This window comes from Saccostrea echinata, unplaced genomic scaffold, assembly GCF_033153115.1.
Source record: "Saccostrea echinata isolate AGI-Se365-2 ecotype Australia unplaced genomic scaffold, CSIRO_AGI_Sech_v1 ptg000056l, whole genome shotgun sequence".
Taxonomy (NCBI): domain Eukaryota; kingdom Metazoa; phylum Mollusca; class Bivalvia; order Ostreida; family Ostreidae; genus Saccostrea; species Saccostrea echinata.
The window spans coordinates 8,691,909-8,718,855 of record NW_026889805.1 but is presented as its reverse complement, the minus strand read 5'-3'; the positions used below and the strand labels follow the sequence as shown (position 1 = coordinate 8,718,855).

Genomic DNA, 26,947 nt, shown 5'->3' with positions numbered 1-26,947 from the left:
ATTTTTGCAGGAATATTAATGCTGTGCATGTAATTGTCTCAACAATTAGTTCACTGTTGATAGAACGGAATTTTTCGGAGTGGATCCAGAATTTTGCTAATTTGGGGCACATTGAGTATTTTTGGAGTGGAGTGGGGTGTTGAAATAGCCCATTTCCTTCTAAAACAAAACTGTGTGATTTGTATACATTTGTGAACAAAGACCAGATATGTTGCTTTGTGGTTTTATATACCTGTAATGAATTATTTCATCTCGCTGCAATCTAGTTAGATTCCAGCGAAAAGTAGAAAAAAAATAAAAAATAAAAATGATACATTTAAAAATGAATTATGCCACGCAATAAGGTTTAATTTATAAACAAACGAAATTTATTTATATGTAAATACACTGTTATGTCATATAGTGTATCTAAATACAAATACCTAATTAATTAATTAATTTTAAAAAAAGGAAGAAAAAATTAATAGTTTCAATAAATTCAGACATTAAAACCACTGTTCACTTTTTTGATCATTCAATTAACCCTATTTTAATCATTGTATGCATATGAAAGAATCTGGGGGGATAAGACGAGCCATGTGCCCATGCCCATTTTTCGGCTATGCAAGAACATTTATTGGAAAAAATCTCTCAATTGTTCGAATTTACTTAAGCATTTTAATGTTTACCGTAGTTTTCAAAATGATATTTATATTCTAAACAAGCCAAACAGTTGACTTTCATTTACTGTCACAAATGTCTAACATGGGTAAGGACTTCTATTAATTAATCTGCATATTGAGTGTTTACACTTATTGTGGAGATATTATAAAAATGTTAACATCGTATATAATGATAATGGTGATCTAGAAGCGCTTTTATTTAAAATAAATAAAAACGGGAATAAAAGTATTCAAATATCTATTATAATTTTTATCCGGCATTTTAAATAATTTACTGTAAATAAGTTCATTACTACATGTATATATTTTATTACCAGTGAAAAATATGATATTCCTATAGACATTTTTTATAAAGTAAAACAAAAAAAAAAACAACAACAACCAAAAAAAAAAAAAAAAAAAAAAAAAAAAAAATCAAAAAATCAGAGCTTGACTCGAACACTTTCCTCAATAAACATCTCTTTAAAGAGCTCCTCGCTAACCACTAGACCACGGAGTCGCACTTACATGTCTATTTAAATAGCATACAGTTCTCTATATTTAGCAAGCGTTTTCGGACTTAGAATTTTTTAAGACCACGGTGAAAATTTAAGTAAGTTAACTTAATTTTTTATGTAGAGTGGGTCTTCATACCGAATTTTTGCAAGTGTAAAAAGCAACATCTTTCCATTGCCTTTCATTAATCGTTCTCAAAAAAATGGTACGATGACCCACTCTATTTAAAAAATGTAGTTATATCATCCAATTTATGTCAGTTTCTGTGAAAATTGAGCGTTATGCCATTTTGTTGTGTTAATCAGAATCATTTTCGCTGTTACAGTATTCAGGTTTTGTCAAATTTATATGCAAATGGTAATAAGCATTACAATAATTCAACAAAAAGTGAAATTTTTGTAAAATGAATTTATTGATTTTTTATCGATCGTTATGTAGGCATATGGCTCGGCTTATCCCCCCAGTTTCTTTGGGTTAATTTTAATCCGTTTACTAAAAAAAAAAAAATAGCATCCCTGGCGGTGCAATAAACAGGATGTTATCCAAATCATTCTGTGATAAACTGAAATTTTGCAAATTAATACTTGGTGTGCATAGATATGCAACTAATTTTGTTGTAATATCTGAATTTGGTAGATTTCCCCTACACTTCGACATTGTAAGATCAAATGAAGATAAGCTATTGGTATAGACTTGAAAATCTGGTAAGTCTTTTCCACCTTTACAAGAGTGAAGATGTATATTGTGAATCCAAGTCACTATGAAAAAGGTGAAGATAACAGACAGTGATTGATCTAAAAAAAAATCTATAAAACAATACAAATCTGGAAAGAGGGCATAAATTTGAGAAGAATCTCTATCTCCGGTATACATTAATTTTCTCATCACCAATATAGATGGTATTTGTCGTGATTTAACTTTGGTCAGAGTACATCACATCACATCACATACATCACATGGCTAAATGTTGTACACCTTATTCATGAATTAATGACAACGTGACGTTGCCGATGAATATTCATTACATTTGTGATATTTTTAAAAAATAAATAAATAAATTATCAATCTTTTTATAATGAAACATAAGTAATTATTTGATCGTATCCCTCATCCTATGACAGTAATGAAGTTCAATATATAGGTAAAAAAAAAATAACAAAAAAACATGCAATTTCCCCACTGGGAGTGTTGTTCAGTTTTTCTGATTCTGTCTAAAACGGGATCTTCAGTTAAAAAAAAACAAAAACAACATCTGATTACATGTATCTTAGAAACTGAAATTGCAAGTTTGACAACTTCAAGCAAGATGAGGATGAAATCAGAAAATGACAAATATTTATAAATTTGCTTGATAAAGACCTTGTAAGCTCTTTCATCACATTTTTTCTACATGAATATCATTGTAATGCAGCTTCGCTTTAGATTTTCAAACTCGAAAGAAACTTTCAACTTTTCATCATTTTGTAAACGAAAGATTGCATTCCGATACAGGACAAAATAAAAGATAGAATCAAATGAGGCAGAAGTTATTCCGAATTGATATTTTTTAATCTATGCTTTTTTTTTCTTTTATAATGCATTGAACAAAAATTCGCCATATTGAAAACAATATGGCGCCTATGCAAATTAGCAAAACATATACCATTTCTCTATATGTAAATTCAAACATACACTTAAAAATCATTTATTCAAAGAATATATATAATTTATATATATATATATATATATATATATATATATATATATATATATATATAGGAGCGGAATCAACAACTTGGATCACATTCTGACGAAAAAAAAGTCGCTCTGGCACTTTGAAACAATTTTTGGTAAGGAAAATACCTTAAATTACTGAAAAATTTTGAGCAATGAAGAAGTCTTACACGTTTTTACATATCATTCAAAAGTTATGGTCAAATCAAAACAAGCCCTACTTTTTTGACTCCGTAGAATCGTTACATTTTTTTTAGTCTTTTGATACTCGCATACCAAATTAAGAAGCAATAATGTTGTACATAATTTAAAAAGTTGTAAACAAGGTTAAAAACATAAAATTTTATTTGAAAATATCGTTCTTAAAATCAACTCCCATCAGTACCTTCAGTACTTTGATTAAAGATACCATTCAAGATGGTGTTATTAAACTTCATATGCTGATACATACTGATGAGAACTATTCAACTGCATCAACATTTTTTTGACCTTGACCTTTCCTTTGACTTTGACCTCACTTTTCTTAAATTAGTGTCAAACTTCATATGCTGGTACATGTACATACTGATGTAAACTATTCAACTGCATCAATATTTTTTCACCTTGGCCTTTTCCTTGATCTTGACCTTACTTTTCTCAATTTTTGTTAAAATGTTGCATTACTAATATACCCTCGGCAGAGCATTCATGTCCTATGGACATATTTCTAGTTTAAAATGATACTATACATCACAGTAAGATTCAAACAAGAAAATATTTGAATGGTTTATTCAAGTTAAAAAAAAATGGAACAACTTTTCCTCATCGGTCCCCAGGCGATATACCATGTATGAGATTGCCTAAGCAATAAAAAAATGAAGTTTTTGGCATTTTTGGAAATAGTTTAAAACTTCAATTTTAAATGAAGTTTTAAACCTTGTCCTTTTAAAATATTCAATAAATATTGTATCATTGTTTATTCATTGAAGAACTGACAAAAATAATTGTCAACAAAGCCTGTGTGACTTAGTGCCGTTTCTTTCTTACTTAGCCATTCAAGATTTTTTCATGTAAACAAACCATAGAGATGTTGTTGAAGTTGAAAGATCTTGCAAAAAGAAAAAAATTAAATGCAACTGAGTTTATTAAGTCTAAAAGAACAAGACACTAACCCTAATCTCTCGGGTGGTATGCGAGGACTAACCCAAATGTCCCAGGCGGATACTAGACTAACCCTAATCAATGAATTAGTATGCTAGGACTAACCCTAATCTCTCGGATGGGTGTGAGACTAAACCTAAGCAGTCAAATACTTGTGCAAGGACAAACCCAAATCTCTCGGGTGCAAGACTATAACCGTAATCAGTCAAGTAGTGTGCAGGACTAATCCTTATCAATTGAGTGAAGTAAATCATGTGATAGTGCAATGAGCGTGCGGATCTTGTGGATCTGGGGACTGGTAAAGTATTAAAGTCTATAACCCCAAAAATTCACCACACTATTTCATATTAGAGGAAAATGTTATATTGATTTAAATATTGAATTGATATTTTTCTTCTGTATAAATTACACACTCATACATTATATATTGCACCCATAAGTATTGAAAAATCCATATAGTTTTTACTATATGTTTAGAATGGTTGAAAAACAGTGTATATTTTTATAAAAAAGTTGAGTCAGTGAATTTCTCAAGTACCACCTCTAATTATGGGTATATTTTTAGCTCACTTGAGCTAAAAGGGGTTAGTTTGGAACCACTTATAAATTTAAACTTTTCAATAATGAGCTGATTTCTGTGTTTCTTAAGCCAAATTGCTCAGATGAGAGATGTGTCCCATGGGCCTCTTATTATACCCCCCCCCCCCCCGGGACAATACAACTTTTTCTATATTGATACATATCACGATATTTGAGCCGCAATACAATATGTTGAATTGGTTAAAAAATCTTCTATTGTATTGAAATGAAGAAAAACATTTCTTCACAAATAAAAATAATTTTTTCAAAGAAGTTGTATATCTTTTGTAAAACAAAATTATTTTAAACAAGTGATGTTATTTATCATGAATTTCATAGATATATTTAATTAGCATATTTATTGTATATATTAAACCCAAAATGTTAAGTAAACAAAAAAAAACATATAAGTCAAATTGTTTTTGAAGTATTTCGATATTTCTTCATACGTATCGATATGTGTATCGCCCTCACACAGAATCGATATTATCGATATCTAGATATATCATCCCGGCCCTAGTGTATAGTGATGGGGGTGTCTGTCCTTCTGTCTGTCCGTTACACTTTGAGGTACCCATCTCTTAGTCTTATCTTCAACTCCCCTCTTATACCACTGAATAAAATTTAATGAGACTTTCACAGAATCTTTGTTATATAGTGCCATTGTGACCTCCTGTTTTACTTCTTTAGATTAGATTAGACACATATTTCGGGTTTCCAATAGCAAACCATAGATACTGCCATTCTTTCTATAATATTGAGGAGTACCCATCTCTTATCCACAACTCCTCCTATACCACTGAATAAAATTTAATGATACTTTCACAGAATCTTTATTACATAATACCACACCACTGTGACCTCCTATTTTACTTTTTGATCTGACACTTATATCGGATCTCCCATAGCAAAACATAGACTTTGCCATTATAATCATATGGGAGGCGGAGGGTATCATTTTGTGAGCTCAGTGCTCACAGTACTTCTAATTTATGCAGGATTGAATAGAGTGTCTCCAAAAAATGTAAATCTTTGATGAAGATAATGAATTGACCATGCACATCTATTTGTAGAACAACTGACCAGTTTTTCCCAGTGACCTCCAGAACAGGGTCTTTGCTGATTGTTGCTGAAAATTTCCAAAACCAGGAGTTTTTCTCTGGATTTTTTAATAGTGTGCCATCTGGTATGTAAATTATCTGATGTTGGAATGACTGAAAAGTTTAATTCATGTTTTCAGTGCATGCCTCCATCTGTTTCTGAAAAAGGATTTTAATTAGCTGACTTGACATTTTAGTAATGCATTTTTTTAAAAAAAAAAAAAAAAAAAAAAGCAGGCTCCATTCTTACATTAAAAAAAAAAAGCCTTCATTGTCATTTTATGTTAGATTAATCTATCAAGGAGTATTTACATGGTATATATATCTGTGATGGGCTCTGGCCTGTCACAGCTTATTCCATCTGTGGAATGCGACAAAGAAAACCATTTGCTTGCACATGAAGAGATCATGAGCTTCTTTATTTGCTCTGCAGGTTTTTGTAATTATTATGGCCCCCTTGCTGATTTTGAGGTCAGAAAGGTCAGGGTCAAACTATTGTAGACATAGGAAAATATTGTTCACTCAATATCTTAATAACAGTTTTGCTTTACAGACATCAAACTTGACATTCTGGTACACTGAGAACTACATGTAGCTGACCTCTTTTATGGGTCAATGGGTCAAACTACTTTTGTTGTAAGAAGATACATTATACAATCAATATCTTGAGAACCCTTTGGTTGACAGAAATGAACTTTAAATACAGGTACTCCTTAAAAAGTTGATTTATAACCCTTATCAAATTTTGAGGTCACAAGGTCAAATGGAATATATTGTCTGCTCAACATCTTGAGAACGATTTTCTTGAAAGACATCAACATTTGTACACTGGTAGCCTCTAGTAAGTAATGATATTGAGGTCTGATAGAGATCAAACTGTTATTTGTCCATGATTAGTTAATATCTATTTTTTTTTCACTATCATTACAGACAATTAAAGTTGATCCTTTTTATTATTGCCACAAGGGGGATGGGTATAAATGTTTTTTTTTTAATCTTGTTTCATGTCATTATAAACCTGTCGAAATTGTGAAAGAATTTTTCAGTACATTACTAAAAAGGTTGAGAAGGTAAATATACATATCCAAGTTTCTTAATTAAAAGGAAAGGTCATACTTTCTTTAAAGGCCTTAAACCACATTTTTACTGTAAAATAAGATTTCATACATCCTAATTAATATCAGTTTGTAGGAACAAAATTTTCTTTTTTCTCAGGATGTGATGAGATTTTAACGTCCCCTACATCTGGTTTCCAGCTACTGAGAAGAAACATAGACACACAATGTTCTTTAGTGGCAATTCCTCGAAACACAGGTAAGATAACCTTTTATGCCTACGTTACCAGCAACATAAATATCAGAGATTCGCAACTCCACCATTATCATGTTTGTTTACTAAAATATGTGACCGTCCTGGTATTACCCTAACAATTACTCTTTATTGGATTTGTATTTCTACCTAAAGTTAGATCAATATTAATTCTGTTATTTATGGGTGTGTGATTTGTAAAGTTTTATTGAGTTTTAAAAAGCAAAATTAAAGAGGTCAGTGACCGATAGTCGGCAAAATGGTGGCGATATGGCCGATCACAAGTCACCTATTGCAATTTCAGATTTGTCCTTTGTTATTGTTTTAGATAAAGAAACTTACAAAAATACAACATCCTGAATAATTTAACATAAATTAAAAATTTTTACTCTGTTATCCCTGATAATTTTAGAGTTTTATGTGATATAAATTGCACAATATTCGAAAAAAGTAAACAATAGGGAACACGAGATCACGTGAGACTTTGAACAGTTGCGAATCTGTTATTTATGTCTCTGACATAACCAATGATACAGAGTTATTTTTTGTTTGTTAGTTGTCTAACGTCCCTCTTGAGTATTTTTTACTCATATGGAGACACCACCACTTGCCGGTGGAGAGCTGCAAATTTTGACCTAAACTTGGCTCTCAGGGCCATGGAAATAAAGACTGACAAGATTATTCTTGTACCCCTCAGCCCCCCCCCCCCCCTAATTTTTTTTTAAAACATAAGGAATATTTATTCTGATAAAACATCTAGATGTAAATGACAAAAACCTAAGGGACAGATGTTCAGAGTTTTTCTTCATTGAATAAGAAAATGTCTGACAAACACTTCATTATTTTAACCTAAATTTGAGTTAACTGTATGTGTTTCATCTAAGTATGTTTTTCTTAGTAGGAATTACTGCCTTTAGAATTCAAGGACTGAACTTGTGCAAGAATGAGACAGTAACAATCTATGAGGGTCAAAGCAAATATGACAAAAGGATAGCGACCCTCACCAATCAGAGTGCCCAAGTTTCCCCACTGTTCTATGTCAGGTCTAACAAAGGGTTTAGGTAAGTATTCCACTGTTCTATACGTCAGATCTAACAAAGGATTTACGCAAGTTATTCCACTGTTATATAGGATTGTGAACATTCTATTCATTAACTTGATTTTACATGGGTCAGTTTGGGATAGTTATATTTTTTAAGTTATTTTTTTAAGTTACAATGTTAAAATCACTTTGCCTCCAAACTTCTCACACTCTTGACATTCACTCCAAATATCTGGAATTACATGTAGTAATTGATGAAGTAGTTTCAATAGATGATTAATTTATTTATAGAATGGACGTAGACTCCATTTATGCTGAATGTAGAAATGAATCTGTGGAACCTGTTACCTTGGCTGGGATGTATACTGCAGAATCAGGTCTGAGTGATCTTAAAAATCAGGACTGTATATAAAAATTAGTAATACAGCATGAAAAATGTAAACATCACAATATCAAATATTTCATCCTAGTGTAAGGAAAAATATGTGAATGACAGATAATTGAATGTTTTAGATTGTGGATGGGCCCTGACATCCTCGGATGGGATGATATCCAGTCCGGAGTATCCTAACTTCTATCCCCTCAATTCTAACTGCCGTTGGAGTCTTCCAGTTCCTGAGAATGGATCAACTTTAGTTTATATTGCCATGGATACAGCAAACTTAACTTCTGATCATTCTTTGAGTATTCAGGTTTGAAATGACTTAAAATTATGCTTATTTTTAATAACAATTGTTCTAGTTTGGTGAGTACCTTCTCTTATCTAAGTGTTGAAGGTGATTGATTGTATACTAGGATGGTACAGGCCAGGCATTGTGGGAGTTTAGTGGCAGTGTTTTACCTGTGACAGATGCAATCATCTCCTTAAATAAATCCGAGTCAGAACTGGCAAGTCTGGTGTTTGACAGCTCGTCAGCTTCAGGGCAAGGGGTCGGAAATGTTAGTACAGGATTCACTGCAAACTATATGTTACTCAGTAAGTATTTAGAATACCAGTCATTAAAGGAGTATCTGAAATTTATTGGTGTATTTTTAAAGAGATAAATTTCTTTTGACATGCGTATACATGTACATACTAGCATGTATACTTTAATTGCAAAGATTATAGTGTGTTATATTTTCATGAATTACGTATTCATTCATCATCTTGCAGAATGTGGAGGATACCTGAATTCATCCAATGGAAGTTTTGCCATTCCTGAGGGGATCCCCAAGGGGGAATCCTGTATTTGGATCATCAGTCTTCCTAAATCAGGGGTCGACAACAGCACAAATATTATCAAGTTCAGTTTATCAGTCCCCAAAATGACTTCAAACTCGAGCATGCAAGTACATCAGTTTTTTTTTGTGAAAATCAGCAAAAATTTTTGAATTGATAATAAAAAAAATAGAAACTTTTTAAATTTGTGAAAGTTATCATTGATTATTCTCAACTAAAATTCTCTAGCTAGACAGTTCTATCAACTATCAGAGATGTAATAGTCTATTTTTTTTTTAAATAGAAAAGTGTTAGATGGAGGAACATCAAAGTCTAAAGCATTTCCTTTCAACTCTAAGTCCTCCCAGAGTTATCTGAGTCGCACTAATGCATTGTGGGTGGAAATGGTAGCTCCAGCCAAGCTCACACTTTCCTACAACACACACAGTAAGACAGATAACTGGAGAATAACTTACACCTCTTCACATCAGTGATAAATTTTGACAACTTTTTTTTCATGAAATTTCATCTTGAAATTGTGGTACAGTAAGGATGGGTTTGATATAGATTCACTCATTTCCTCTAGGCTGTTCAACAAAAGACCAGTGTAGAAATGGAGTGTGTCTTCACCCGGAGTGGAGATGTGATGGCGTAGATGATTGTGGGGATATGACTGATGAACAGAATTGTTCTTCCCCTTCTCCTTCCACACAGGGATGTAAGCATCAGCAGTGTCACAAAGCTTATCCACATCCTCAAAAAGCTTATCCACATCCTCACAAAGCTAATGCTCATCATCATAAAACTTATCCACATCATCATAAAACTAATTCACATCCTCACAAAGCTTATCTACATCCTCACAAAGCTAATCCACATCCTCACAAAGCTCATCCATATCATAAAGCTAATCCACATCCTCACAAAGCTAATCCTTATCATCATAAAGCTTATCCATATCCTCACAAAGCTTATCCACATCATCACAAAGCTGATCCACATCATCATAAAGCTAATCCACATCCTCACAAAGCTAATCCACATCCTCACAAAGCTAATCCATAACATCACAAGGCCCATCCAAATTATTACAAAACTAACCAATATTGTAACAAACCTAAACCACATCATCACACTGGCTTAATATCCATAATGCCACAAAGCTAATCTATATTGTCACAGAGCTAATCCACATAATCAGGAAGGTAATCCAAATTGTTGCAAAGCTAAACCACATTGTCATAAATCTAATCCACAATATCACAAAGCTAATTCACCTCATTATAAAGCTATTCCACACCATATCAAAGCTAATCCATGTGGTCACTAAGGTTATCCACATCACCACAAAACTAATCTGTATCATTACAAAGCTAAACCTCATTGTTACAAACCTAAACCAGATCACTACTTTGGCTTATCCATATTGTCACAGAGCTAATTCACTTTGTCAGAAGCCAATTTTATAATTACAATGCTAATCTACAATAACCAATGCTAATCTAAATCACAACAAAGCTCATCATCACCATTCACAAGTTAATCCACATAATGACTTCTTGTATATGATGTTGAGGTAATGGCTATTGGTAGCTGTTTTGATTTCATATATTATGTACCTGTACAGTGATGTCTTTTGTTAGAGTACTCAAGTGCTTTGTTGTTAACATTTGAATCTGGGATCAGGAGATACCGTATAATGGGTATTTTCTGTGGTTACCTGTATTTTTGTGGAATTTTGCAGATCGATGAATTCGTAAAAATTACAATTGCAAAATATTCAAAAATATTAATTCTGAAATTTAACAAGTACATCACCATTTATTCCCAATCATGATAAGTGGTATATACATCAGTCAGTCTGATTTAATGCTTTTTCATAACTGCTTAGTGTACATGTATACATGTATTATAAAAATTATGTATATTTAGGTATGAAATAAAGTGATTTGAAAATAATTCATGTACAGATACTTGTTTAGTCCTAATGCACTGTGGAAAAAAAGTCAACATGTCATTGAACTAAAAATACATAAATCATGCAGTGTTCTGCCAAATCCTATGTATCTGGTAGTCCACTCCCATGAATAAATTTTGTGGTACTGCAACCAAAGAAAAATTAATTTGCTACCTTTTGGGGATCAAAACACAAAAATTTCCTTCCACAGAAAATACCTTTTATCTGGTATAATTATAGTTTGCAAAATTTTTGTTAGAAGATGTAGGTATAGAAATGCAAATATATGTAGGTCATTGCACCTTCATGAGCATTTGACCTGTAAGTAGAGGAATGCTTTGTTTGTAAGATTTATGTATTTGTTTCAGTGAAGACGTACATTGTGGTAATTATCGCTCTGATGTGCCTGGCCTTTGGGGTGGTTCTAACAATATTGATTCCAGCTGTGTACAAGCGGTGCCGTTACCCCAACTACCGTCACCTCCAGGACCTCATGGAGCCCTCAGTTACATAAACACCAGTAGGTGGACCTCCAAAATGGGTTGTACTGTATCTACCTACACATTCCAGCACCGAACCTAATTTTTCATATACATGTATTGTAGATACTTTATAGTCATTTTGATGCAGTTTTTCCATTCTTTTCTATTCATGTATATATATATATATAAAGCTTGGAGGTAGAAGGAAATTGCATATTCTTCAATATGTAATAATGCTCATATTATTTGTGCCATCTTAAATTCATTTTGTAAATATTTCTTGTTGAGAAGAGATTCAGCCCTGCATTGAATGACTGCAGACACCAGTATTAGGTTCCTGTTTGTGAGAAGGAAATTCAGTGGTGGAAGATCAGTTTTCAACAAACTTAAAAACAATGTATCAATGTTACAGGCAAAATGAGTTTACTATTTGTTATTTAAGTTTTTTTTTTTGTTGTATTATGATTTACAACTGAATTATGCAAGATCTGCAAGATCTAGTCATACTTTTTAAAATCTGATATATATTAAGCATTATATACAGTAGTTTTGATCTGAAATTACTTATGCATATGTCAAATGATCTGCCAAGGCATGATATTTCATTGAAGATTTTTAACTCCCTCTTAAACAGATCTTAAAATAGTTTGTACTAAGTAATAACTGCAATAAATGTTTCATGTATGTTTTGGAAAATTTACAAATGTCATCAATCAATATTTTGATGTTTATTTCATATTGGTACATATAAGTGTAAGTTCATTAATTTCTGCATAAAAATACTCAACACTTTGGAGATTACAAAAATTAATTGTGTTATTTCTAAAGAAGCACTGAGGAATAAAATACTTAGAAAGCTTGCAGAATAAAGATAATACCTGTATATATATCATAATTTTATCTTTGAAGTAGAATGTTATAGGTTTTGTATAGTGTTGCTAATTTCGTGATATTTCATAAAAAGAAAAAAAATCACTTAGCTTTTTAAGTGTTGTCAAAATACTTTTTTTTTAATTTTTGAAAGATGTACATTCAAGTTAAAGTATTTATAAGTTTGACCTTAAATGGCTTAATCATTTTTTCTTTATATGTTCTTTCTTTAGTTTAAAAGCTACAGAGATTTTTTTTTTGCTGAGGGAAGGTGGGACGGGGGACACAAAAATGAAAAATAATTAGGAACCTTTAAAAAAATTTTATGTATACAGTCAAACCTGGTTATCTCAAACTCCATGGGACCAAGAAAAAACTTAGAGATATCCGATGATTTAAGATATCGAAGGTAAAATACATAAAGTATAAGTAGTTGGGACTTCAAAATCACTTAGACATATCCATGGTATTCGAGATACCACTGTTTGAGATACCAAAGTTCAACTGTAGTTGCTTTATGCATATTTTTAAGCATTTTTTTTTTGGCTGTATAGTTTATTCATGATGGCAGGATGAAATGATGATGTTATTTCTCTAGTCATGTTTCAGTGTTAGCCAAGCTGCAATGTACAAGAGATTGAAATCAAAATATACAGTATGTTGGTTATTTTGACTTCCTAAATGATTTACGAAAGTTGAAATGTTTCAAAATACTAGTGGATATTTTTGTAAGGACTGAATATTTTTGTAAGAAAAAAAGATAAGAGAGTTAAGTTGTATAAATTTTAGAATGATATTGTTTATGAATATTGTTTTGGTTACAATTTGTTGAACAATTTTTGACAGATTTTATAAATTAAGGCATAGAAATGTTAACTTACTTGCAAAAGCATCTTCTAACAATTGATGTGGAAGCATTTGAATTCTTTTGCCCATTGTCTAATGTACATTTAGCAATTTACCGTGGAAGCATTTGAATTTTTATGCTCAGTGGAAGCATATGAATTCCTATGCAGAATGTTTCAATGTAGATTTTTTGCTCCTTTCTGGATACATGATGTATAATTTTTAAGATGACCTCTAAAGGTTTTGAGGTCAAAAGGTCAGAAATTCAAGTAATGCAGATATTGGATTCCAGATGATAATTAGTTTTCTGTAAGTTTTTGCTATGAAACTCATGAATTTCTCTAACTGTCCAAAAGCTGAAAGCTCAAGGTCGATCTTTTTTTCTTTCTATTCTGCATTTTTAGAGGTCTTCCTTTCTGTTCTTTTTACCTGAAGCAGGGGACACAAATTCCCTGAATTATCTTTTGACCATCATTTACTTGTTTTCATTAGTAATTAAGATTTTTAATTTTTTTTCCCCATTGTTCTGTTGTTAGTCTTCATATAATCTACCCCTAGGTATAAATAAATCCAGTCTATTCACTTTTGTTATCCACGCATGACTGCATCTATCTATATGTGTAAATTTATATTATCGCATAATTTTATGAATTTCAGAGTTGTTTGTATGTGATTTCAGATCGTTATCCTTTTCTGTTACTTGCAGAATGTAGATGTTCAAACTTTTTATTCATAAACAGTGCTTCAGTGTAATCTGTTCTACAAATTTTCTCTCTTTTAATTTGGTTTATTTATTTATTTTTTTAATTTTTTTTTGGCTGTTGTTGGATATTTCATTGGGGTGGTGGGTGAAAATGTTCATTAATAATTGTGTTAAAAACAGAAAAAAAAACAGAACCAGAAGTCTCTAATGAGACTGTAGCTCTACTGGTTTGTACTTATAACAAAGGAAAAGTAGTAACACTTGGACTTGAAACTTTGGAACAGCAATAAATAGAATAATGATCCTTGGTTTAGTCTCTTTTTGTGGCAAGCTTTATTGCAATCAGTCTAAAACTGTAGAGGGGGTAACCTTTTTGAGAGAATTTTACAGAAAGATCTATTTTTAGTAACCATAGAAACATCATTCATCACTTACCCAAAATAAAAAAAAAAACAATAAAGAGAATTATGTATCTCAGTGTAACCTACTTGTGTTTCAAGTTGTATTGAAATCAGACCAAAACTGTAGGAGGAGTATAGTGTTTTGAAATATTTCAGAGAATTTCTATTTTAAGTAACCACGACAACACAATTCAACTACCGGTAAATAAAAAAAAAAAAAATCGATACACAGAATTATGTATCTTAGTGTAGTTTACTTGTGTGTCAGGTCATACTGAAATCGGACCAAAACTAGGAGGAGTAGCGTTTTTAAAGTATTATATAGGATATCAGCACCGGGATATACTCTTCGCATTCCTTACACCTGACTGCTTTATTGTCACGGGTATCGGCGTGGAATGGCGACCGTGTTCGTGCTGGTTATCTTGCTTTACCTTTGTTTACATTTTATTGCAGTTACGTGTATTTACAAGTATTTGTTTGTATACTGCACTGACCTGTGCAACTGTTGTAAGTTTCTTTGGTATCTTTCTCTAATGCATTAGAATAGGTACACAGTACAGTTATATTTTGTCGCTACCGAGTGCTGTATAGCATACGTCCTTCTACACCGGTGACGATTGATTGAACAGCGACCAAGTCAGTGGCTTTATATAGGGGCCCTCAGATATAGCGAGAATCCAATCGAATATGGCGGACACACTCCTTTTACGAATCATAATCAGCTTTAATGAAAGAGATAGGCGAACAAGGCGAGTGAAATGCATTATAGTGCATCAAACATGAAGGTGAAAAATTATAAGTCTCGATTATAACAAAGTTTAACTTTTCTGCGATATTTCATCTAATATTAAAGTATACTATATGTAAAATCTCCACAATTTGCAAAATTCTCACAAAAATTGAAATTATTTGCCTATGAAATACCATACAGCACTAAAGAGGGCAAAAAGGATCATTCTCTAATACTATAATACAATTTTTCGATATGAGTGGGTCTTCTCTCCATTTTTTTTTTGAAAGTTTTGTTCTTAAATGTACATTTTTGGTTAACAAAAACATGGAGTAAAGACCCGTTCCTACATTCATATCTTTCCGAGAAAGTCCATTTAGTCAAGGGTCGTATCACAAACATGATTTAAATGCCGCCATTCATCAAGAGTTGTGTAGCGTAGTGGTTAGCGTGTTGGTCTCAAAGGAAAAATGATACTAAAGATTTTTTTTTTACCAATGCTCGAACCCCGCGAGTATCACATTATTTTTTAATGACAGAAAATTTTTTGCCGAGAAAATTTTCCTCAGAAAAGTTTTGTTTATCATAATTTCATAAATTTCAATAATGAGAACTTTACTCTAAATACTAAATTCACAAATTGAATGCGTTATATATCTGAAGCTATAGGCGCATTCTGCACGCCTTTTTCACCCATCTCCTTGGTATTTATTATTTACACAGGTAGATGAAGATTGAAGTACAGACAATTGCAAAGATATCTAAAACATTCATAACCCAGTAATAAAATCCAGACCTCAAGTGCATTTCAATTTAATAATTAAAACTTTTTTTTCATTACAGAAACTTTTACAATATCCGTGCTATATGCATTTGGTTACACAAAACATTTAGTGATAAGGAGCACTAAAAATGCGACAATTTTTAGAAAGTATTTTATCGATGTCCTTTGTGTATGGAACATGATCCTCCTTGACAGCAAAATAGCCCTAGATGTAATATAAAATAAAATAATCAGTAATATATCTACTACATGTAAAAACAGGTAACTTCATTAAAATGTTTTCTGTAATTGATTGAGTTTGTTAAATCTAAATTCAGGCCCGAAGCAACGGTTTCAAAAGGGGGGACCTCCCGGAAAAATTTGACTAGCAAATTAAAAAAATATATATAAAAAAACAAGCATTCTGAGAGAATTATTGCTTCCATACTAGGCACTTCTGGAAAATATCTAAACCCAGGTGCATTATGGCAACATGTCCTCTATCATCACTAAAAATTTCAGCGCTCTAGCTTAAGCCGTTTTGAGTTCGATCGCAGACAAGTAGGTCCTCTAAATTTTGATAAAAGGGCAATAAATGTCCCCTACCGGCAAGTGTAATCTGGTTCCCGTTAAAAATTTAGATTGCCATAATTCCGTCAAAAATCAATGAAGTGGAATGAAATGCAAACTTTATCTGTAACTCATCAAGGTAGAGACACATATCAAAAATCAGCTCAATATCTGCAAGCGTTTAGAAAAAAAATTGCGGAAAACCCAGAAAAATTGAAAAGGTCGTTATTCCGTCAAAAATCATTGAAGCAGAACGAAATGCAAACTTGATCTGTAACTCTTCAAGATACACTCACATACTAAAAATCAACTCAATATCTGCAAGCATTAAGAAAAAAAGTGCGGAAAACCAAGTGGGACAGACAGACAGAGGGACAGACAGAAGGACTGACAGACTCAGAGGAAACCTATAGTCCCCTCCGGTTTCACCGGTAGGGAACTAATAAAAAATAACTAGAAATATATCCATAGGACATGAAAGCCCCGCCGAGGGTATATTAGTAATGCAATATTTTAACACAAATTGAGAAAAGTGAGATCAAGGTCAAAGGAAAGGTCAAGGTCAAAACATGTTGATGCAGTTGAATAGTTCTCATCAGTATGTATCAGCATTTGATGTTTGATAACACTATCTTGAATGGTATCTTTAAAACTGAGCTAAACACTAATTTAAGAAAAGTGAGGTCAAGGTCAAAAGAAAGGTCAAGGTCAAAAAATGTTGATGCAGTTGAATAGCTTACATCAGTATGTATCAACATATGAAGTTTGATTACACTATCTTGAATGGTATCTTTAAAACTGAGCTAAACACTAATTTAAGAAAATATTAATGCAGTTGAATAGCTTACATCAGTATGTATCAGTATATGAAGTTTGACACTAATTTAAGAAAAGTGAGGTCAAGGTCAAAAGAAAGGTCAAGGTCAAAAAAAGTTGATGCAGTTACATAGCTCTCATCAATATCTATCAGCATATGAAGTTTGATAAAAATATCTTGGATAGTTTCTTTGAAACTGAGCTTTGAACAGAGCTAAACGCAAAGTGTGACGGAAGGACAGACGGAAGGACGGAAGACGGACATGACAAACACTATATGCCCCGGCCATATTCATGGCGGGGCATAAAAACTGTCCAAAGGGGGGGGGGCAGCTTCTCAAAAATAATCAGACAAACTAAAAAAAAAACTTAATTGTCCAAATCCTGGAATTTACCAGTGCTCGACCTTACAGCAACATAAATTGGGCAGTCAAACAGCATCTAAGTGAAAATTTACAACTGTAGATTCCTTATTTTTCGCGAGTACTTATTATTGCAAACTGGCTCTTTAATGTCAAATCGCGAGAACAATAATTTGCAAGTGGACGGTTGATCAAGGGATTTTACATTGATTTCAGCACCATAAAAATAAAAGCGAGTAATTTTATTTCGCGAGTGGTACTTCTCGTGTAATTACGCGATAATTAATCCCTCGCGTATATTTAGGAATCTACAGTATAACAAAATGCTATACTCAGAAGAAAGCCCCCCCCCCTCCTGTTCTACGTGCCTGTAAAGTCATGACCTACTTTTTTGATGTCACGTGAACCATTAGACCGTGATTTCTTCTGTTTGTTACTCAGTGGCTGAGGCATTGGGGTTAATCGATTCCTCTCTCCCTGGATGACGACATATTTTGTATTTTTTGACTAGATTTGAGAAAGAAACACTTTAGTGAGACATTCACTGAACAATTTATAAGATGCACATTTCGAGATGAGTTCTTTACTTTTTTTAAATTGACACTTGTGAGTATAACGTGTGAATTCCATATAGCACAGTTACCTGGGAACTGTCACTGGAGGAGGAATCGCTAACTGGACTGCATCCCATCAGAGAGGGGGGATCTGCCTGCTTATATCCCCCCAGACTTATTTTGTTAGAGCCGGATCTCACATGGAAATCAAAAACTTCGCTGTTTTCATCATCACTTACACAAACTGGAATGTCTCTTCTCCAGTTGAAGGTGTCATTCTGTCAAAAGAAAAAAAATTTAACTCACACATTGTCTATGGGAAACCTAGGAAACATACATGGAAGGGAAATTTCGATTTATTACTAAAAGTACATTATAGTGTTCTTTGAAATGATCAGCGTCTTCGATAGACTTGACAACTAGAGTCGGCGCCATATGCAGTGTATCTAGTTTATCAACAGCCTCTTTCACGTAGATAACTTTGTGGAGACAGTGGCCCAGAGATGGATAAAATCCTTTGGAAGGTTCCTCTGGACTGGCATCCTACTCGGACATAAATGGAAGATTACCCGTCAGATGTAGAGCTTTCATTGAATATGTTCATAATATGAAAATAATTTTGGAAAGTTTTTTTTTTACAAGAATTTACAATTTTGCTTAATCTGAAGTTCTTATTTATAAAATATTCTTCATGCTGGACGCCTACCTTTCCATGTTTTCCTCGTTCCTTCTTTGTTTTTTCCTTGCCTGGCATTTTTGTTAGATCAGAGTCTTTGAAGCTGGGAGTTTGATCTTTAAGATTCTCTAGAGAATCGTCCACATGACTCTTGTTTAGAAAATTCATCCCATTTTCTCTTTGTGTACAAATGTCAGAATCCAATGTCAACGATCTCTATTGAAAAAGTTTAAAAATTTCATTGTCAAGTAAATATACAGTATCTAGAAAAAACAAATTCTAATGAAGACATTGGTAACTTGAGATAAAAATTTATCAAAACTGAACCTTTGATGTGTTGACAGGTGCTTTCTCGGGGGTCAGAAGAAATTTGTTCACTCGATCAAGGACAGCAATGTCTTCTTTACCTTCGACGTCCCCAAGACCAGTGAGGCTAACCTGTAATATGAAAATTGCCAGGTTCAATGAAGATACTGGCGTATTATATAATTGATATGTCACATAGTTAAAAGGGGGATCTTACCTTAACAATTTCTCTCCTCCTGTTGAGTAAAAGATCCAAGTTATCATCTTCCTCCGGCTCTTCTAGTAACCTTAAGTTCAAGGGCTCTGGCTTTAAAGGTTTTGAATTTTTCTGTGTGATTAAAATGATAATTATAATTACAGCAAATTTGAAATTCAGGATATCTTGATCATATAGATAAAACAAACTTGAAGTTTATTGATATTTTAAATATAATTTTTACAAACAATGTAATGGATTTGAACATACCTTCAAAAATCGGCTTCCCATTCGATTTGATCCCTCAGATGGCATTTTATCTGTTGTGATTCATTAAGTAAATTATGACGTCGTGTTTTTATGACGTCATTTGATTTTGATCGATACTTTAAATTGTGACGTTGTACAGAATATGTTTGTAAGTTTCCAAATAAGGGTGGTTGGGAGGGGGGGGGGGGATAGTCAAAATAAGAAGACATACAAACTTCATGGATTTTCAGGCTGTATATATGAGTTGAAAATTGGTCAAAATACTTGTTTTTGTGGACTACAGATATTTTGAAGCAAATTAATAAAATGAGCAAATTTTATAGGGAGGGCAGATACAACGAATTTACCAAGCTATTATTTGAAGGGAAAAAAAAACCGAAATCCGACCTCGCTTTAAACAAAACTGACTTAAGAACTGCGAACGACAGTATTGTTCTGCAATCCATTTTCAAAAGTTAACATACATGTATTTAAATGATTTTTTTTTTATTTATATAGATATTTACACATGTACAGTACCTGGTCATAAGTGAGTCATATTATTTTTTAAACTACCGTGTATATATTTAATTGAAAAAAAGCGTTTTTCTAAAATATTACAGTGATATTTGTTGTTCATTTTAATGACCAAAACACTATAAAATGTGAAATTATTTGCAGTTTCTTCACAAAATTTCACAATAATTTTATCTATTGGCATTGTGGTGAAATTACATGTCAAATACGAAATAAAAAAAATTACAACTCTATTTTGTTAAGAGATCAAAGTAATTCTGAGGTTAGAAATTTTCATCTTGAAGATTTCATAAATTATACTCGGTGATTGGTGTATCATTTTGTTTGGCATTTTAAGACAGGAAAATCTGATGAATTCTGCATGATTCAGTAAAAAATCATGGAAATTGAGGTAAAATTGACATCACAATAAGTTTTTTTTTTTTTTTTATAATAATTGATTTTTCAATGAAACATATATTGTAAAAATGCAATTATGACTCACTTATGGCATAGTTTTAAAATGACATTTGAGGTAAACTGTTCTATACAACTTTGATCCTATCTTTAACAGACTTCCTATAATGAATCCACCATCTATTATGATCGACTAAATGAAGCAGTGATACATCTTTTTGACGGTTGACCCTCGAAAGCTTATCACCGCGAAATTCGAAGATCCGCCCGGCAATATTTTGATCGATCAAACGCATGAAAATATTCACATCGTGTAAAAAATTTAATGTGAATGTTGAAAATTACAAATATTTTATAAACTAAATTATACATGCACATAGTTTTCTTTTTCTTTTCTTTTTTTTTTTTTTTTTGGAAATATTTTATTCTGTTTGAATGAAATATGGAGATAACGAACAGTATCCAAGCTCAAATTCTATTAAAACATTACAAAATCGGGAGCAGTGAAAAAGTGAACCTCCAAAAACAGAGGTGGGATCAGGTGCCATGGAGGAGTGAGTTCATTTCCATGATCGGTAAATAACGGAAAAATCCGTCGACAATAATTGCCTAACAATTAGTATGAAAACCGTCAGTCAGCGTATGACTTAATGATAGGTTGTATTTGCTGACATTGTCGTTGTATTGACCATAGAACTCGAAATGATGACTTTAAACGAGTCTGTTGATATTCTTGTTTCATCAACTTGTTTGTCAAAACCTCGTTTTAAAAATTGTTCATAAGTAGAGCATGCTCTTGCGTATCGAATCAACTGAGAGATATATACATCCCATATGCAGGTGATAAGGGTATATTGCTGCATAAGTAATTAAGGGAAGTTGACGATTTAACATTTATCATAAAGCTTTGTTGTTAGATTACCATTATAACGTCTTTTTCTAGTAAATATGTGTCAGACTCTGTGGTATCTTTTATTTCAAGCTCACTGGGATATATCTTGTCGACTTATGAATGGAAATAACTATTGTTAATTGATAATACGTCGTCGATATATCTAAATGTCGAATTCAAGTTCGGACGCAATGACTTAATTTGATCTTGAGTCGGACAGTCAAGAAGATGGGTGAAAGCCTATAGTGTGAGAAACATGGTGAAAAATTAAATCTCAATTATATCAAAATTTTCCTTGATATTTCATCTAACATTTAAATATACTTTATGTAAAATCTCCACAATTTGTAACATAAAGCCCAAGGGCCTTAACGGTCACCTGAGTAAAATACAACAATTTAGAGGATCAATATAAACGGATAAATGAAGCTTTGTTGCCTAAAAGCAAGAAAAATAGTTTGATTAGCATCAACAAAATAATTGATCTAGTATCTAATCTGTCCCCCATTTATCACAATTTCTATGCAGACTATTAAACTGTTTATTTTTTTAACCCTATATTATTACTTTTCACATTGGCCTCTCTTGGCCTTTGAAGAACATTTAAAAAAAAGATAAGATATTCTTGTCTCAATTTTATTCATCTATTACTTCCAAGTCTACCTGATCATTAAAACTATGAAAGTACTTTTTTGTATTATACAATACATATTCTTGCATAATTCTCGTATTCTATTAATCATTCAAATACATTATTTACAGTGATTAATTATCAAAGGTGAATGGCAAAGGGGAATAACTTTGCTCAGCAGAATACACGTTAAGTGAGCCCTGGCCAGGACCAGAACACTTGACTAAATGGTCCTGGTGTTCAAAATTCTGGTAAAAATACCCTTGCATATCAAAACTTTTACTCTGTTTGCCTCAAATATGCCCAGAAGCATAGAAGATTTTCAAAGAAATGCATTTTCACTATATTATTAAATAAATAAAGCCCCATCCTTACACCAGAACATCTGACCCAGGGGCCACGAACTCACAATTCTGGAAGAAGCACCCTTGCTCATCATAACTATGTACTTAGTTACTTTATTAAATACCCAGGAGCAGAGAAGAAGTTTTTCACAGAATTAATGCATTTTCACTATATAATCAATAGAGCCCTGCCCTAACACCAGAACCCCTGACCCTTGGGCCATGAAATTCAAAATTTTGGAAGAGGCACTCTTGCTCTTCATAACTATGTACTTAGTTAGTATATTTAATCCCCAGGAACAGAGAAGAAGATTTCCAAAGAAATAATGCACTTTCACTATATGATCTATATAGCCCCACCCTAGCACCAGAACCCCTGATCCTGGGGCCATGAATTTCACAATTTTGGTAGAAGGTTCAATGCTTATTACAATCATGCCAACAGTTTGACTGCTTGATGTCCAGGAGTAAAGAAAAAGATTTTTAAATATTGCATTAATTTTGGTGGTTTTAGCCCCACCCCTCAGGCCCCAGGGTGGCAGGGACCATGAAATTCATAATTTTTGTTCCCCTTCACTCATAGATGCTATATGTCGAATTTTGTTGAAATTGGTTAAGCGATTTCAGAGAAGAAGCTAAAAATATTCAAATGTTAACGCACGACGAGGGACGAAAACGGATAGCAATAGGTCACCCGAGTGACTCAGTAGACCTAAAACTCTAACAAAGATTGAAATTATTTGCTAATGAAATATTATACACACACTGAAGAGGGCAAAAAGAGTGATTTTCTCATACTATAACACTATTTTTCGATATGAGTGGCTCTTCGCTCCATTTTTTGGAAGGTTAATCCTCAAAGTTTGCATAAAAATACACATTTTATGGTTACCAATTAAAAATATGGAGCAAAGATTCGCTACACCTTAAAAATATACTTTTATGACATAACATTCGCATCTTTTCGAGAAATTACTTGAAGTCCATTAAGTCAAGTGTCATATCACAAAATGATTTAAATGCCACTATTCATCAGGACTTGTGTAGTCTAGTGGTTAGCGTTCTAGTCTCGAAAGAAAATGATACTCAGGGTTTTTATTGCTAGGGTTCGAATCCCACGAATACCACATTATTTTTATGCCCCTGTATCGAAGATTCGGGGGTATATAGTTTTTGTCCTGTCTGTCTGTCTGTTTGTCCGCAAAAACTTTAAAATTGCCCATAACTTTTGATTAGTTGGAGCTATGGCTTTCATATTTCACATGTGTATTCCTTGTTTGGGTACCACCATATTTGACCTTGGAGTTTGACCCAGTTTTGCAAAATTTTACCCAACTTTAACCTTGGCCATAACTTTTGAACAATTGGTTCTAGGGCTTTCATACTTCATATATGTAATCCTTGTGGCAAGACCTCCCTTTGGATACCAACCACTTTGACCCTTTGACCTTGACCTTGGAGTTTGACCTACTTTTGAAAAACTTTAACCTTGGCCATAACTTTTGAATGTTTTGTGCTAGGGCTTTCATACTTCGCATATGTAATTCTTGTGACAAGACCTTCCTTTGGATACCAACCATTTTGACCCTTTGACCTTGACCTAGGAGTTTGACTTACTATTGAAAAACATTAACCTTGGTCATAACTTTTGAATAGTTGGTGCTAGGACTTTCATACTTCACATATGTAATCCTTGTGACAAGACCTTCCTTTGGATACCAACCACTTTGACCCTTTGACCTTAACTAGGAGTTTGACCTACTTTCAAAACATTTTATCCTTGGCCATAACTTTTGAATGGTTGGTGCTAGGGTTTTCATACTTCACATATGTAATTCTTGTGATAAGACCTTACTTTGGATACCAACCACTTTGAACCTTTGACCTTGATCCAGGAGATTGACCTACTTTCGAGAACTTTTACCTTGGCCATAATTTTTGAATAGTTGGTGCTAGGGCTTTCATACATCACGCATGTTATTCTTGTGACAAGACCTTAATTTGGATACCAACCACTTTGACCCTTTGACCTTGAACTTGGAGTTTGACCTACTTTTGAAAAACTTTAATCTTGGTCATACCTTTTAAACATTTTGTGCTACGGCTTTCATACTTCACATTTGCATTCCTTGGGACAAGACTTTCCTTTGGATACCAACAATTTTGGCATTGACCTTGACTTTGGAGTTTGACATACTTTTAAAAAACTTTACCTTGGCCATAACATGTGAACGTTTCGTTCTAGGGCTTTCACATTTCACAAACATGTGTATCACTTTTGACAAGACCTTCCCTTGGGCCCTATTTGACCTTGACCATGATGTTTTACTTACTTTTCAAAAACTTTAACCTTCGCCATAAATTTTGAACAGTTGGAGCTAGTGCTTTCAAATTTCACAGGTATATTCCTCGAGACAAGACCTTTCTATGATTACCAACATTTTTTATCTCTTGACCTGGAGTTTGACTTGCATTTGAGAAACCTTAACCTTCGCCATAAGCTGCCATACGGGGTCATCAGTGTTTCGCAAACACATCTTGTTTAATAAAAGAATAAATTTTGCTAAGAAAATTTTTCTCAAAAAAGTTATGTTTATCATAATTTCATAAATTTCAATAATGCGAAATTTACTGAATACTGAATTCACAAATTGAACATGATGTTTAATATCTGAAACTATAGGCTTTCTGCACGCTATGTTCGCCCATCTCATTTTAGTAATTTGTTGCTAAGTCGGACACTGTCCGAAGTTTATATGAATCTTATCACATAGATAATTGTTTGGAAAATTTTATGTAATAAGTCAAATATTTAAAACTCTTTAAGATAAATCACAAATTCAATTTTTAAATTAGTACTGAGTACTTAAAAATAAATGAAATTAATTCAAGGACAAAAAAGGAAGGAATGGGCTTAATCAATGAATGGAAGATGTATAAAGTGTTTAATATAATTCAAATTAAAAATTAAAGTGATTTTGATTAAAGTGAGTTATTGATTCTAACGAAAGGAAAATATCCCAAACCTCTCAGAGATGAAAAAACGTGATTATTTGAAATATCTTTGTTGTTTGCTTGCCCCGAGGGGAAGGGAGAGCTCCAAAGATGCTGATGTTTCATTACTGTAAATGGGAACCAAATAATCCGATAGACGAATGTACTGTAGCTGACTCTGAGTGCAGAAGAGTGACCAACAGCTTCAGAGATTTCGGTCAAACTATATAAACTACGATATCACATTGACTGCACTAAAAAGACAAGCTGTAGTCGAACTAAAAGCACGACTTGCTGCATATTATTATTATTATCAGTATTTATTTTCAAGTCTTCACAGAGCAGAAAACAGTAAATATTTCCAAGATGAGCAAGGGCAGATTATTTATTTTCTCTTTTAAAAAAGTGACAAACAAGAAAAAAGATGGGGAAACTGTCAAAACACGTTGTGGGTACCACAAGTCAAAGTCAGATTATTTATTGTCTTCCCAGTGGAGAACATATTGTTTATTTCCATTGTCTGACAGCATACCCCCCTAAAAATCAAACTAGGGGCACTTTAAAGTTTGTACGGAAAATACATAAAAGGAATAAGGGGCAAGGATGAGGGGATCTAGTCCTCTCTCCTAGATTCTGGTCTTTATTGTCCAAATTTTTTTCTAGCTACCATTTTTTCTTGCAGCACCCTCCGACCTAGCCCACTTTGAAAAACGAGGTTACGTGCCTGATAAAATTTCATACATCTTCATTGAACAAGTGCACGTCAGCATGTGTATGCAGTAAGTTCATTAGTCCCTAATTTTATGAGTGTCCGACTCAATTTCAAATGTACGAAGCCTATTAAGATCAATCAATGGAATTTTTTTAAAAAGGCAATTTGACGCCTTTCCAAAAGGCGTATTAACGCGAAAAAAAAAAGCGTTATTACGCTTTTCCAAAGGCGTTATTACGCCTTTACAAAATGCATTATTACGAAAAGGCGTAATAACACCTTTTAGAAATGCGTAATAACGCCTTTTGGAAAAGGGCGTATTAATGCCTTTTAAAAAGGCGAAATAACGCCTTTTGGAAAAAAGCAAAATTACGCCTTTTGAGAAGGCGTAATAACAACTTTTAGAAGGGCGTAATAACGCCTTTTGGAAAGGTAAAAAAAGCGCCTTTTTAAAAGGCAAATTAACGCTTTTTGAAAAGGCGTAATAACATCCTTTTAAAAGGCGTAATAACGCATTTTTTACGCGTTATTAGGCCTTTATTGGCGTTATGACGCCTTTCCACTTTGCGTTATCACATATTTTTGCGTAAAAACGGCTTTTGAAAAGGCATTATTAAGCTTTTTAAGTTTTTCATGCATAGATTGATCCTAGTAGGTTTTGTACCCTCGAGTTTAGGCAGTTGAGTTTTTTTTTTCGGGGGAGGGGGGAGGGGGAGTGTT

General features: G+C 33.0%; 2 protein-coding genes across 2 annotated transcripts in view; one reads left to right on the top strand and one right to left on the bottom strand.

Moving 5' to 3' along the window:
- The window catches only part of LOC133173326 (cubilin-like), a 31,644-nt gene extending 17,241 nt beyond the window's left edge, over window positions 1–14,403 (top strand). Inside the window, exons 7-16 of the mRNA XM_061308317.1 lie at window positions 5,663–5,775; window positions 6,905–7,003; window positions 7,896–8,058; window positions 8,331–8,416; window positions 8,553–8,731; window positions 8,835–9,015; window positions 9,193–9,364; window positions 9,542–9,684; window positions 9,824–9,955; window positions 11,563–14,403. Of these exons, the coding sequence (XP_061164301.1) occupies window positions 5,663–5,775; window positions 6,905–7,003; window positions 7,896–8,058; window positions 8,331–8,416; window positions 8,553–8,731; window positions 8,835–9,015; window positions 9,193–9,364; window positions 9,542–9,684; window positions 9,824–9,955; window positions 11,563–11,708 (1,414 nt within the window). The 3' untranslated portion in view covers window positions 11,709–14,403. The remainder of the gene's footprint in view (window positions 1–5,662; window positions 5,776–6,904; window positions 7,004–7,895; window positions 8,059–8,330; window positions 8,417–8,552; window positions 8,732–8,834; window positions 9,016–9,192; window positions 9,365–9,541; window positions 9,685–9,823; window positions 9,956–11,562) is intronic.
- A 1,623-nt stretch (window positions 14,404–16,026) lies between these two features.
- Window positions 16,027–19,813, bottom strand: LOC133173323 (uncharacterized). Its single transcript, XM_061308312.1, has 8 exons — window positions 19,743–19,813; window positions 19,494–19,604; window positions 19,298–19,408; window positions 19,001–19,186; window positions 18,667–18,837; window positions 18,384–18,572; window positions 18,128–18,247; window positions 16,027–16,218 (listed from the first exon to the last, which is right to left on the bottom strand). Exons 1-8 carry the CDS (start codon window positions 19,785–19,787, stop codon window positions 16,120–16,122), a joined length of 1,032 nt encoding a protein of 343 aa, XP_061164296.1. The 5' UTR covers window positions 19,788–19,813; the 3' UTR covers window positions 16,027–16,119.
- Window positions 19,814–26,947: the final 7,134 nt, after the last annotated feature.